General features: G+C 39.0%; 1 protein-coding gene across 2 annotated transcripts; it reads right to left on the bottom strand.

The window, feature by feature from the left end:
• Positions 1-1246: 1246 nt before the first annotated feature.
• tex47 (testis expressed 47) lies at positions 1247-12354 on the bottom strand. 2 transcript variants are annotated; one of them, XM_033611995.2, is made up of 9 exons: positions 12218-12354; positions 5989-6061; positions 5390-5493; positions 5246-5310; positions 3383-3461; positions 3050-3187; positions 2776-2923; positions 2598-2657; positions 1247-1765 (listed from the first exon to the last, which is right to left on the bottom strand). In XM_033611995.2, the coding sequence occupies exons 1-8, from the start codon at positions 12314-12316 to the stop codon at positions 2620-2622; spliced, it is 744 nt and encodes a 247-aa protein (XP_033467886.2). In that variant the 5' UTR covers positions 12317-12354; the 3' UTR covers positions 1247-1765; positions 2598-2619. The 2 variants fall into 2 exon arrangements, with proteins under 2 accessions (XP_033467886.2, XP_078019313.1); XM_078163187.1 differs by lacking the exon at positions 12218-12354 and adding an exon at positions 6323-6921.
• Positions 12355-13227: the final 873 nt, after the last annotated feature.

The raw sequence follows: 13227 nt of genomic DNA, 5'->3' as shown, positions 1-13227 counted from the left end.
GTCCTGAGGCCAAATGCACAAAGAATACAAACATGTTCCAGTTTTGTTCCTGCTTCTAAAACAAACATTTTCGTGTGTTTCACTTGGCCCTCCCCTGGAGGCCTGGAGGCCTGGAGGACTTCCATTGTGTTGACTGGATATGCAGCGTTTCTCTGTTGCGTCTGTTCTCTGGGTTTTATGTGTTGTTTTTTGACTTTGCATGGTTTCTGTATCTGCAGCATGTTTTGCTGTTTCTGTAGCACATTTCGTTAGTCTTTGTGTTTCTGACGCTGCACCATGACTCTCCTGATGGAAATGTTTTGGTCCGCTGTAGCGCATTAGCCCTCGCTGGCCACCGTAGTATTTAAAATTTTAATATTAAAAGAAAAACTTAACGCTGACTGTAAAACAGATTTTTTAAAACAAGTTATTGTCTGAATTTGGCTGTGCTGAGGTGAATGGTCTGTCCTGTCTTTGTCTGATTTCTGTGTTACAATGTGCTGCTCTTCGTTTTGTACTAAAGGTTTCAGATTAAGGCTTGTACATACGGTGTTCATCAAACACAACTATATTAACAATAACCCTGTCGAGCAGAGACAGTCGGGAGACAGATTCCAGTATTACAGCTTTTGCAAGCATGACCTTTGAGCTCTAAAATACGAAGGCCTTTGTTTTTTGTTTTTTACATGAGTAGGTGGAATGTAGACGATGTTCACCTCAGAGGTTGTGATCCAGGCGGATTGTGTGTGTAGTTTCAAGTAAAAGAAGGTATTGGATAAAAAGTGTGTTATGACCAATTTTGGGGAGGGAGGGGGGAGGGAGGGGGGCGGGCGGCGTTTGATTCGACATTGTCCTGTGTGAAACTCGGCAGCATGCTTTTTAACCATGCCTATGAAATATGTCTCATCTTTGGTCCTATATAAATGTGCTTGTATTTATTTTTTATAAGTGAATAGATCGACCTTTATAAAAGTGCTGCCCTCGACGTTTTTTTAGTCAAACTCTCCATCAACTCGAAACACTGATGATTTACTGTTTCATCATGTCTCTCCTGTGTTACACTCATACAGCACCTGTCACCCTTTTTATCTAGAGCAAATAAGAAAAGCACATCTGGCTCAGACCATTGTCAGGAAATCCATCAGCTAACATGACGGCAGTGAGACCGTCTATGCTCTAAAGTACTTTGCTATAGCAGACTTAAATCTCCTGAAAAGTTCCTGTGACTTCACACTGCAAACAGAAAAAAAAACGTGCTGCATACAGGTTTGTTTTTACACATACAGTTTATAGATTACAATGTGGTGCATGCAGCCAGTGCAAGTACATCTCCAGTCATCTTTGATTTTTCTTTTTTGCTTAAGTTCCAAGTAACGGGGGCCAAAATAAAAAGGGAACACATAAGTGAGCAAGGAATCTTTCTTTGTGTCAAACTGTAGTGACGCTGCCGACTCTTTAAAGTCTGGAGTAAAGAGGAAATGCCTTTTTCTTGGACATGCTATCTCCTGGTCACCAAGTGGAACACAGTGTACAGTCAAATAGAAATAAATTAACCTCATCCGAATGTTGAAACTATTAAAAATGTTTTTTTATATTACTTGGACTTCCTGTGCTTTTCTTTGCTTCAAACAAGTTTCATATATAAAATCATGTGGAGCAGAAAGAAACAACAAAAAGAAATCCCAGAGGCGTCCTGCGGTACATTAAATGTTGGTATTAAACTGTCGCAGTGATTTCTCTCTGCTTCAGTCACATCCTCGGTGCTTTGGTGAAGGCCAAACACATTCTGCAGAGGCATAAAACATTTGATTACAGTTTTGAATTGCGAGGTAAATCACAGTTTAAAGTGTCCGACAGTGATGGTGCTGAAATGGCCGAGGCATGCAGAGCTGCGTGATGACAAAGCAGTCACGGTGCTAATCATCAAACCGAACATCTCAAACACACAGTGGTCACGTTCAAAACATGCAGAGAGAAGTGCAGCAAGAGTCTACGGCCATGCTAGTGAGGCTGTACATCAGCCCTGTAGAGCTTAGAGCTAAATGCTAATGTTACCATGCTCACGATGCCACATATCCTTATATAGAAGTTGTTCCAACGAATGGCACTGTCACATTACATACTTAATGTAAAGTTACGTACGTTAGGTTTGGGAAAAGAAACGTGTTGACGACGACTTTAAAATAACTCCAAGTTCACTTGGTTTCACACGGGACACAAACACTGGTCTCCTGGAAAAGTCCTGTGTTTGATTGACACAGCCACCACACTAACCTGCCTCCCTGTGACATTAAAGTAAATCAAAGCTTTGTTTCCACTGAGCGAAATGGTTTCAGCTTACAGAAACACATAAGTGGTCTGTCGCCACAATGTGGAGTTACATTCCTGGGGAGGTGCACGTCAGGCTACGGCGTAGAGTACAGCATGGGCTCCATGGTGACGCAGAATTAGGTACGGTGTCAGTTCAATGCAGAAGTATAAATCCTGCATTAGGTTTCATTTGTGCTCAATGTTAGACACAGAGACAGAGAGAAACAGATCCTTCTGTCTTCATTTCCTCTGTATTTGTACATGTTTTCTAAAGCTTACAGATAAAAAATATAATGTAGGTTTCTCACCTTTGACCTTTTGCCCAAAATGTTAAACTCTGGTGAGGCAGCTGCTTCGTCTAACTCGTCCTGTTAAACAATCACAACACAGCAAAGTTTGACTTCCTGTATCCTCTTGCCTTCAGAGTCAACAATCTGTTCCTGAGATTTATGTTTGAAATTCTTTGAGTCGTCAGACACCTCTTACCGAAGTCCATGCTGATGTTTAACGGTGAGTTGTACATCTGTAGGTGTTGTTGTGGCGTCTGTAAGTCGTCTAGAGTCAAAAGCTTGTTGAGAACATCCTGAGAGACGATCAGGTGTGGACGCTGCTCCAGCATCAAACCAGGGAGGGCCTCAGAGTTCAGTGAGAGAACATCTTACTCATAAACATTATTTTTTTCTGCTTATAGAAACACAAAACAACTGGTAAAATGTCTCTAATCCCCAAAGATACTACACACTTCTTACAGTAAACACACCTTTTTAGATATTTGCAGATGTTCACCCAGTAGCTGCAGCGCTGACAGGACCGTACAAACCAGACTCTCTGTGCTCTCCTCCTCTTCCTCAAGTCTCTTAACCCCCGAGTCCTCCGCCCCCTGATCTGCATCCAGCACCTCAGTCAAAAACATCAAACACTACTCATGCATACAGATTATAATTCATAAGGATAACACACACAGATTGGTGACAAATGAGAGGGAGAAGCTGAGCTTGATGAAGGCTGGTGGTGGAGCGACACCTCACTGAGACACTTTAATGTGTATTTGCCTCATGTTAATACAACCTGAGATGTGAAGATAAAAGCAAACCTTGTAGCTCCACTGTTGGAACAGCCTGCTCTGAGGGTTGTGTGCCATGAACACGACCCTGGGAGCCTCCAGCACGGCACTGGAAAGGGAAGTAAAATAATAATTATATACTTCAGGCATCTCTCCCCTTCTTCTGTTCTGCAGTGACCTCATGAGGACCAATGTGGACAGTTACACATGGAGGAAAACAGGAAGTAAGTTGACCTCGATAATTGTTGACTGATTAATTCAAATCAAATTCCAGGCAGTTATAACACGATAACAAGGAAATTATGCATAAATGAATTTGCAAATGAGCAGATGGATATTTAATAGCTACTTCACAGTGACCATCATTTAAAAAAAACAACTTTTAAGTAGTATTTAAGTAACTCAGATGTTTTAAGTGTGTTTGGAGTAATCCTGTAGTGTTACCTGATCACTGTGTTCCTATCGTTGTCAAACTGATACATAATCATACCTTGATCTTGAAACAGTGATATAAATATATCTCTTTTTTCCCTGTAAAGGACTTTTACTTTGAAAGGAAACGTGTTTTACACATAGACTGTGTCATATCATTCTATTAAATACAGTGACACAAAGCAGACAGCCGGGGAAATAATACAGAAAGCTCATCAGATTTTTAAAGGCAGTCATTTTAAGACCTAAGACCTAACTGGGCAACCCAGTGGCCAGAATAAATGTTGGCTTTGTACACTTCTGCAAACCATAGATACATTACATTTGTACTTTATGATGTCGTGGATATGTTATGTAAATTCACATTTCTTTGAGTTTCTAGGTTTTAACAAGACTGTAGTGAGATTTAGGCACAAAAACCACTTGGTTATGGTCCACAATACCTGATTTTGGAGGCTAAAAAGTTGCAGGAAATGCAGCATCGTCTGTAAAAAACAGCCCCTTTATGTGGCACTATCTCAGTTAGACGCAGCGATGTCTCAGTAAGAAAACAATCGCTTTATGTGGCACTAGTTAGGCAAGAAACACAGCTATGTTTTGGTAAAAAAAAACAAAAAAAAAACAGCTGCTTCTAATGGCACCATCATAGCAGAAAACATAGCAATGTCTGTAAAAATCACCTGCTTTTCGTGGCACTATCTCAGCAGGAAGCAAAGCAATGTCTCTGTAAGAAACAATCAACTTTCATGGCCCTATCCCCGGTGGAAACACAGCAATGACCAATTTTATTATACATTGGTCTCAAACAGTGTCTGCAACTTGGCAAACATCTTAACGAGGACTCACACCATCCCCCGTCCCCTCCACCTCCTCATGACACAGCTCATTTACTACATCTCTTTAAAAACACTGACATGTAACGTATGAAGCAAACAAATGTAAAGTGTGTGTGTGGTTTGCAGAAACTTCCAACACCAACATCTTCTTGTGAATGAGCTGGATCAGGACGCTGAGCTCACAGATTACACAGTATGTGCAAATCATCCTAAGTTGCTCAAATAATTATGTGAGCTGAATTTCCGCGAGGAAAACTTCAACTTCCTAAAATTCACCAACTCTTCCTGAGAAGCCAAATATCGTTCAACACCCTGAGGATCTTTACTCTAAATTCTGGTGGAATTCCAGTGTCCAAAACAAAAAATACGTCAGACTATATTTTGTTGTAGTGTGCATAAAATGATGCACAAAATATATCTACAATATTTCCATTTTTTGGAACGATGCAGCCCTAAAAACATCTGAGGTTTGAATATACAGAATATGTGTGAAACTGTGAAATAAGATCATTTTTCCAAGCTTAAAATAAAGGGCAAACTGAGCAGGACCATGCACGTCATCATAACCCAACACTGCATCATATATTGTGTGGTATTAATGTGCAGAACAAGAGAGCATCATTACCCGTCTGGCTGTTGTTGCATGTCTTTAAGATCTCTCAAAAAAGAAAGCAGAACGTCCCTGGATGACTGGAAGAGAGCCACACAGGAAACTGTAACAGCAGGATATGACATCACAGCTTCGTCACAGATAAACGGTGAAACTTACTTCAATGACGTGCAGCAGACAGGACGGATAAATCAGCAGCAGGCCCGTCATTTGATCCCAGATGAACTGTTTGCTGAGCTGAAAGTTGAGTTTCTCATAATGAGCTGTGTGGAGACAAACAACACAGCAGTGTGGGTTTGTTGCAGACAACAGACACAGAGACATGAGAGCACAGCTCCATTGTCAACACACAGTTTCAGCCTTTTCCTGAAGCTTTTATTATTGTGGGATTTTTGTGGAAACTTTCCTTGAGCAGCAAACACAAAGCGCTCTCACGAGGAGACGCTGCAGACGCACACAAAGACGTGTGAGAGCTGTAAAAACACTCAGACAAGAGAAACGAGAGCCTGCTCTGACAGCAGCTGCAGCACTTTGCTGTGACTTTAAGAGACTGGAAATGTTTGTCTGTGTGTTTTCACAGAAATGTTGTGTACACATTATAGATCTATAAATCTGTAAGATTTCCATCAGCCTTCATTTCCCCTGAAGGAAAACAGGATTGATTTGGTATTAGCTGATTAGTTCACTGATTGGAATGAAGGGATGTTCTGAGCGACTGTGCTCTGGGTCTTTGTAGCTCCAAGGTAATTCTGGCTGACCTCCCAGTTCTGTCCTGTCAGCAAGATGGCGGGGGAGGCGAGCAATCACTATCAGCCGCTGTAGCACGATCCTCTGTGGACGAGACAATGAAGAACAGTCTTAGAAAACCTGCAGAGTGACAGAAAGTCCTGCAGAGTGCAAACGGGTCGGCACACACAGTACATCATAATAACATGCACATTTTAATAATACCACTATGTTTTAATATATATATTTATTTATTCTTCACACTGCAACATCACTACGAAACAAGCTAATAGTTGTTCATGTGACAAATATCAGAACCTGTTAAAACAATTATTGTTTTCCTCTTATCTCTAATCAAATACAAACCGCATCTTCGTCCACATCCGTTCTCTGTGCCATAAGCTGGTGAAATAAACTAGTCCCAGCTCCTTCCTCTTTCTTCTCCTCTGCTTTCCTGTCTTCCATCTTACTTTCTCTGCGTCCAGTTCGAGCACTGAGTGAGTGAAGTCTTAGCGAGCGGCGTGGCCTCTGTGTTTATAAAAGCTTATATCCTGGAAACCTATTGTTCCCCAGATGCTATTAAACCAAGCCTGCTGATGCAATTACAGATATATACACCACAAACACACGAGCCAATCACAGGCAGGGACAGCTTAGTGTTTCAGGTACTGAAGGCCAATAGGAGAGTACAGTGTACATATGGGGACGGCAGAGGATGCAGCAGCGATCAGATGATAAACTGTGTTTGGTCTAAAGCTGCTGGTCCGTTCCTGTGATCAGACTGGGTTCATGTGAAAAAGAAAAAATAGTCTTAAAAATATAAAATTCAAAGTCTTCCAACTCTTTTCTATGAAATCTAATTAAATTATTCTTATAATAAAAGAACTGCAGTTCAGATGTGGAGTTGGGAAGTGTGTTTGTGAGAGTAAACCATCATTTGTACCGTTAAAAACAGACCTATGTTTTATGCTTCCAAACACCCATGTTGGAGCATTACTGATAATCTATTACCAAAAACTAAAACGTGCTGTATTTACTCAGTGGTGGAAAGTAACTAACTACATTTACTCAAGTACTGTACTCATGGCTGAATTATGAGACAATGGGCCCCTGGGCACAGATATGCACAAAGCCCCACCACCTCTCCTACATGAGGACGAGACGCACAGACTTTTGACTCTTATTTTGTTGTTATGCATCCTGTTGTGGTCGTTTTGTGTCTCTCTGCAGTCATTTCATGACTTTTTGGGTCGTTTTGTGTCTCTCTGCAGTCATTTCATGACTTTTTGGTCGTTTTGTGTCTCTTTGCAGTCACTTAATGACTTTTTCAGTCGTTTTGTGTCTCTCTGCAGTCATTTTATGACTTTTTCGGTCATTTTGTGTCTCTTTGCAGTCATTTCATGACTTTTTCGGTCGTTTTGTGTCTGTTTGCAGTCATTTTATCACTTTTTCGGTCGTTTTGTGTCTCTCTGCAGTCACTTAATGACTTTTTGGGTCGTTGTGTGTCTCTTTGCAGTCATTTCATGACTTTTACAGTCATATTGTGTCTCTTTGCAGTCATTTTATGACTTTTTCGGTCGTTTTGTGTCTGTTTGCAGTCATTTTATGACTTTTTGGGTCGTTTTGTGTCTCTCTGCAGTCATTTCATGACTTTTTGGATCGTTTTATGTCTCTTTGCAGTCATTTTATGATTTTTACAGTCATATTGTGTCTCTTTGCAGTCATTTTATGACTTTTTCGGTCGTTTTGTGTCTCTCTGCAGTCATTTCATGACTTTTTCGGTCGTTTTGTGTCTCTTTGCAGTCATTTCGTGACTTTTTGGGTCGTTTTGTGTCTCTTTGCAGTTATTTCATGACTTTCGGTCGTTTTGTGTCTGTTTGCAGTCATTTTATGACTTTTTGGGTTGTTTTGTGTCTCTGCAGTCATTTTATGACTTTTGGGGTCGTTTTGTGTCTCTCTGCAGTCATTTTATGACTTTTTTGGTTGTTTTGTGTCTCTTTGCAGTCATTTCATGACTTTTTCGGTCGTTCTGTGTCTGTTTGCAGTCATTTTATGACTTTTTCGGTCGTTTTGTGTCTCTGCAGTCACTTAATGACATTTTGGGTCGTTGTGTGTCTCTTTGCAGTCATTTTATGACTTTTACAGTCATATTGTGTCTGTTTGCAGTCATTTTATGACTTTTTGGGTCGTTTTGTGTCTCTCTGCAGTCATTTCATGACTTTTTCGGTCGTTTTGTGTCTCTTTGCAGTCATTTCATGACTTTTACAGTCATATTGTGTCTCTTTGCAGTCATTTTATGACTTTTTCGGTCGTTTTGTGTCTCTCTGCAGTCACTTAATGACTTTTTGGGTCGTTGTGTCTCTGCAGTCATTTCATGACTTTTACAGTCATATTGTGTCTCTTTGCAGTCATTTTATGACTTTTTCGGTCGTTTTGTGTCTGTTTGCAGTCATTTTATGACTTTTTGGGTCGTTTTGTGTCTCTGCAGTCATTTCATGACTTTTTGGGTCGTTTTGTGTCTCTTTGCAGTCATTTCATGACTTTTACAGTCATATTGTGTCTCTTTGCAGTCATTTTATGACTTTTTCGGTCGTTTTGTGTCTCTTTGCAGTCATTTTATGACTTTTTCGGTCGTTTTGTGTCTGTTTGCAGTCATTTTATGACTTTTTCGGTCGTTTTGTGTCTCTGCAGTCATTTCATGACTTTTTCGGTCGTTTTGTGTCTCTCTGCAGTCATTTCATGACTTTTACAGTCATATTGTGTCTCTTTGCAGTCATTTTATGACTTTTTCGGTCGTTTTGTGTCTCTCTGCAGTCATTTCATGACTTTTTCGGTCGTTTTGTGTCTCTCTGCAGTCATTTAATGACTTTTTGGGTCGTTTTGTGTCTCTTTGCAGTTATTTCATGACTTTTTTGGTCGTTTTGTGTCTGTTTGCAGTCATTTTATGACTTTTTGGGTTGTTTTGTGTCTCTGCAGTCATTTTATGACTTTTGGGGTCGTTTTGTGTCTCTCTGCAGTCATTTTATGACTTTTTTGGTTGTTTTGTGTCTCTCTGCAGTCATTTCATGACTTTTTCGGTCATTTTGTGTCTGTTTGCAGTCATTTTATGACTTTTTCGGTCGTTTTGTGTCTCTGCAGTCACTTAATGACTTTTTGGGTCGTTGTGTGTCTCTCTGCAGTCATTTCATGACTTTTACACTCATATTGTGTCTCTTTGCAGTCATTTTATGACTTTTTGGTCGTTTAGTGTCTGTTTGCAGTCATTTCATGACTTTTTCGGTCGTTTTGTGTCTCTGCAGTCATTTCATGACTTTCGGTCGTTTTGTGTCTCTCTGCAGTCATTTCATGACTTTTTCGGTCGTTTTGTGTCTCTGCAGTCATTTCATGACTTTCGGTCGTTTTGTGTCTCTCTGCAGTCATTTTATGACTTTTTCAGTCGTTTTGTGTCTCTTTGCAGTCATTTCATGACTTTTTCGGTCATATTGTGTCTCTTTGCAGTCATTTCATGACTTTTTCGGTCGTTTTGTGTCTCTCTGCAGTCATTTCATGACTTTTTCGGTCATATTGTGTCTGTTTGCAGTCATTTCATGACTTTTTCGGTAGTTTTGTGTCTCTTTGCAGTCATTTCATGACTTTTGGGGTCGTTTTGTGTCTCTCTGCAGTCATTTTACCACTTTTTCGGTCGTTTTGTGTCTCTGCAGTCATTTCATGACTTTTTCGGTCATTTTGTGTCTCTCTGCAGTCATTTAATGACTTTTTGGGTCATTTTGTGTCTCTTTGCAGTTATTTCATGACTTTTTCGGTCATTTTGTGTCTGTTTGCAGTCATTTTATGACTTTTTCGGTCGTTTTGTGTCTGTTTGCAGTCATTTCATGACTTTTTCGGTCGTTGTGTGTCTGTTTGCAGTCATTTTATGACTTTTTCGGTCGTTTTGTGTCTCTGCAGTCACTTAATGACTTTTTGGGTCGTTGTGTGTCTCTTTGCAGTCATTTCATGACTTTTACAGTCATATTGTGTCTCTTTGCAGTCATTTTATGACTTTTTCGGTCGTTTTGTGTCTGTTTGCAGTCATTTTATGACTTTTTGGGTCGTTTTGTGTCTCTCTGCAGTCATTTCATGACTTTTACAGTCATATTGTGTCTCTTTGCAGTCATTTTATGACTTTTTCAGTCGTTTTGTGTCTCTTTGCAGTCATTTCATGACTTTTTCGGTCGTTTTGTGTCTCTCTGCAGTCATTTCATGACTTTTTGGGTCGTTTTGTGTCTCTGAAGTCATTTTATGACTTTTTGGTCGTTTTGTGTCTCTTTGCAGTCACTTAATGACTTTTTCAGTCGTTTAGTGTCTGGTTGCAGTCATTTCATGACTTTTTCGGTCGTTTTGTGTCTCTCTGCAGTCATTTCATGACTTTTTCGGTCGTTATGTGTCTCTTTGCAGTCATTTTATGACTTTTTGGGTCGTTTTGTGTCTCTTTGCAGTCATTTTATGACTTTTTGGGTCGTTTTGTGTCTCTCTGCAGTCACTTAATGACTTTTTCGGTGGTTTTCTGTCTCTTTGCAGTCATTTCATGACTTTTACAGTCATATTGTGTCTCTTTGCAGTCATTTTATGACTTTTTCGGTCGTTTTGTGTCTCTCTGCAGTCATTTCATGACTTTTTCGGTCGTTTTGTGTCTCTCTGCAGTCATTTTGTGACTTTTTGGGTCGTTTTGTGTCTCTTTGTAGTCATTTTATGACTTTTGGGGTTGTTTTGTGTCTCTTTGCAGTCATTTCATGACTTTTACAGTCATATTGTGTCTCTTTGCAGTCATTTTATGACTTTTTCGGTCGTTTTGTGTCTGTTTGCAGTCATTTTATGACTTTTTGGGTCGTTTTGTGTCTCTCTGCAGTCATTTCATGACTTTTTCGGTCATTTTGTGTCTCTTTGCAGTCATTTCATGACTTTTACAGTCATATTGTGTCTCTTTGCAGTCATTTTATGACTTTTTCGGTCGTTTTGTGTCTGTTTGCAGTCATTTCATGACTTTTTGGGTCGTTTTGTGTCTCTTTGCAGTCATTTCATGACTTTTACAGTCATATTGTGTCTCTTTGCAGTCATTTTATGACTTTTTGGGTTGTTTTGTGTCTCTTTGCAATCATTTTATGACTTTTTCGGTCGTTTTGTGTCTCTCTGCAGTCATTTCATGACTTTTTCAGTCATATGGGGTCTCTCTGCAGTCATTTTATGACTTTTTTGGTCGTTTTGTGTCTGTTTGCAGTCATTTTATGACTTTTTTGGTCGTTTTGTGTCTCTCTGCAGTCACTTTATGACTTTTTGTGTTGTTTTGTGTCTCTTTGCAGTCATTTTATGAATTTTATGTTATTTTGAGGTAATTTTGTGTCTTTTTTGGAGGTTTTGCATCTCTTTGTAGTGATTATGCAATTTCTCTGTGGTTTTGTGTCTCTTTGTGGTAATTTTGGGGTCATTTTATATCACTTTTCTTTGGTGTCTTTCTGTAGCCATTTTGTGTCTGTGGGGGAATATTGTGTCTTTTTTAATTTATTTTGCCCCTTTGTGTAGTTCTTTTTATCTCTTTGAAGTTCTTTTGAATCTTTGTGGTCTTTAAGTCTCATCCTGGTCGTACATGTTAAATTGTGTTACATTTTGCAGGTGAAGGACAGAGGGGCCCCTGACGCTTTGGGCCCCTGGGCCTGTGCCCAGTAGACCCGTTTAGTAATCAGTACATGACTGTACTTAAGTACAATTCATTTGAGAATTACCATTTGATGTCTTTATACTTGTACTGCACCAGTCTACATGTCACTGACTGTAGTTACTTGTTTGCAGGTTAATAAATTAATAAATGATGATGTAACTGTTATTACAGGTCAGGAGTTAACTGATCTTTATTACTGTTGTACTTTTACTTACATAAGTATTACTTAATGCAGCAAGCCAGATTACTTCCATTTGTAACGGAGTATTTCTACCCTTTATAACGTTACCTGAGATGTGAGCAGGATACTTCTGCCATCACTTCCTGTTTCAGCAGGTGATATTATGTTTGAGTAAAGACTCTGTCATGATGTTTTATAGAGGAACACTTCTCTGTGATCAATGAGCCACGTCACTGATGGTTGCGTCGTGTTTTGGGGCCTTATTGTCAGTGTTTCCCTGCGGATCACGTTACCGGACCGTTATTACCGTTACTCCTCATGTTAGCTACGTTAGCTCTGTTAGCTGTGTTAGCTTTGTTAGCTAGCTGCACCGTGACAGGACACAAACCTCTCTCATGTCTCCATGAAGCGCTTCCAACATGGTCTCTGTCTCCTCCCAGTCAGTCTGTCCCCGAGACAAGCTGCTTTGTCTCTTTGCAGTGGACATGGTGTCTACATTCAGCTAACAACACTCTGCTGGTTACCATGGTAACACGTCAAGCCAAGACGCGCCTGACGTCACTAACGTAATTATAGATGTGAACATTTGGACTTTTTATCTCATAACTTTAATTCACCATTTAATTTCATAACTTTGATTTATATTAATTTAGAAATTATTATTTTGACTTCCTGAGGTAAAAATCTTTTATCTAGTAACTTTCAATAGATTCATAATCTAAATGTTTTTTTTAATTTACTAGTATTATACTTTTAATGTGTAGGTGGGGAGCAGTCTCTCACAGCTATGATGTATTTTATAATTTTATCATAAGTATTGTTTTGTAGCGAATAACATTGATTCATTATCTCATAACTTTGATTCACAAGAGACAATGTGAGCTTTTTCCTTGTGACTTTGACTTAAAGTTACTCTCTTCATTTTGTCTTCTTAAATTAAAATTTGAACTCATTATTAAGACTTGAGATTTAATAATTTTGACTTCTTATCTATTGGATACATTACCTTTTTATTTTCCTGTCTCATAGTGTTGATTTGTAGGTTTATGAAAAAGTATCTCATAACTTTGACTTAATTATAATCATAATTTCCATCATAAATTTGACATTGTAAGTAATAATTTGGATTTTTAATTGAACATTGATTTACTATCTTACAGTTTAGATCCGCAGGATAAAGGTGAGCTTTTTGTCTCATAACTTTGACTCACTATCTCATAATCTTTACAAATTAAATTGGCATTTTGATTTACCTTCAATATATTTTGAACTCATGATCAATTTTTCTTTCTTTTTTTTAAATTTATTTTTCATACAGATGGGTTGACACAAGAACACATTATCACTTTGTTCACACATTAACCTGTTAAACCCAGGACTTTATTTATTTATTTATTT

Source organism: Epinephelus lanceolatus, chromosome 21, assembly GCF_041903045.1.
Source record: "Epinephelus lanceolatus isolate andai-2023 chromosome 21, ASM4190304v1, whole genome shotgun sequence".
Lineage (NCBI taxonomy): Eukaryota > Metazoa > Chordata > Actinopteri > Perciformes > Serranidae > Epinephelus > Epinephelus lanceolatus.
The sequence above is the reverse complement of the archived record's forward strand: the minus strand, read 5'-3'. Positions and strand labels throughout refer to the sequence as shown.

Excerpts from the sequence above, each read along its gene's own strand:
- tex47 (XM_033611995.2), bottom strand. The coding sequence starts at position 12,316 with ATGTCCACTGCAAAGAGACAAAGCAGCTTGTCTCGGGGACAGACTGAC. Across the intron at positions 5,494-5,988 it reads TGACAGGACAGAACTGGGAG|CTCATTATGAGAAACTCAAC; the intron begins GTCAGCCAGAAT and ends GTCTCCACACAG. Across the intron at positions 2,924-3,049 it reads ATCTGCAAATATCTAAAAAG|GCCCTCCCTGGTTTGATGCT; the intron begins GTGTGTTTACTG and ends CTGAACTCTGAG.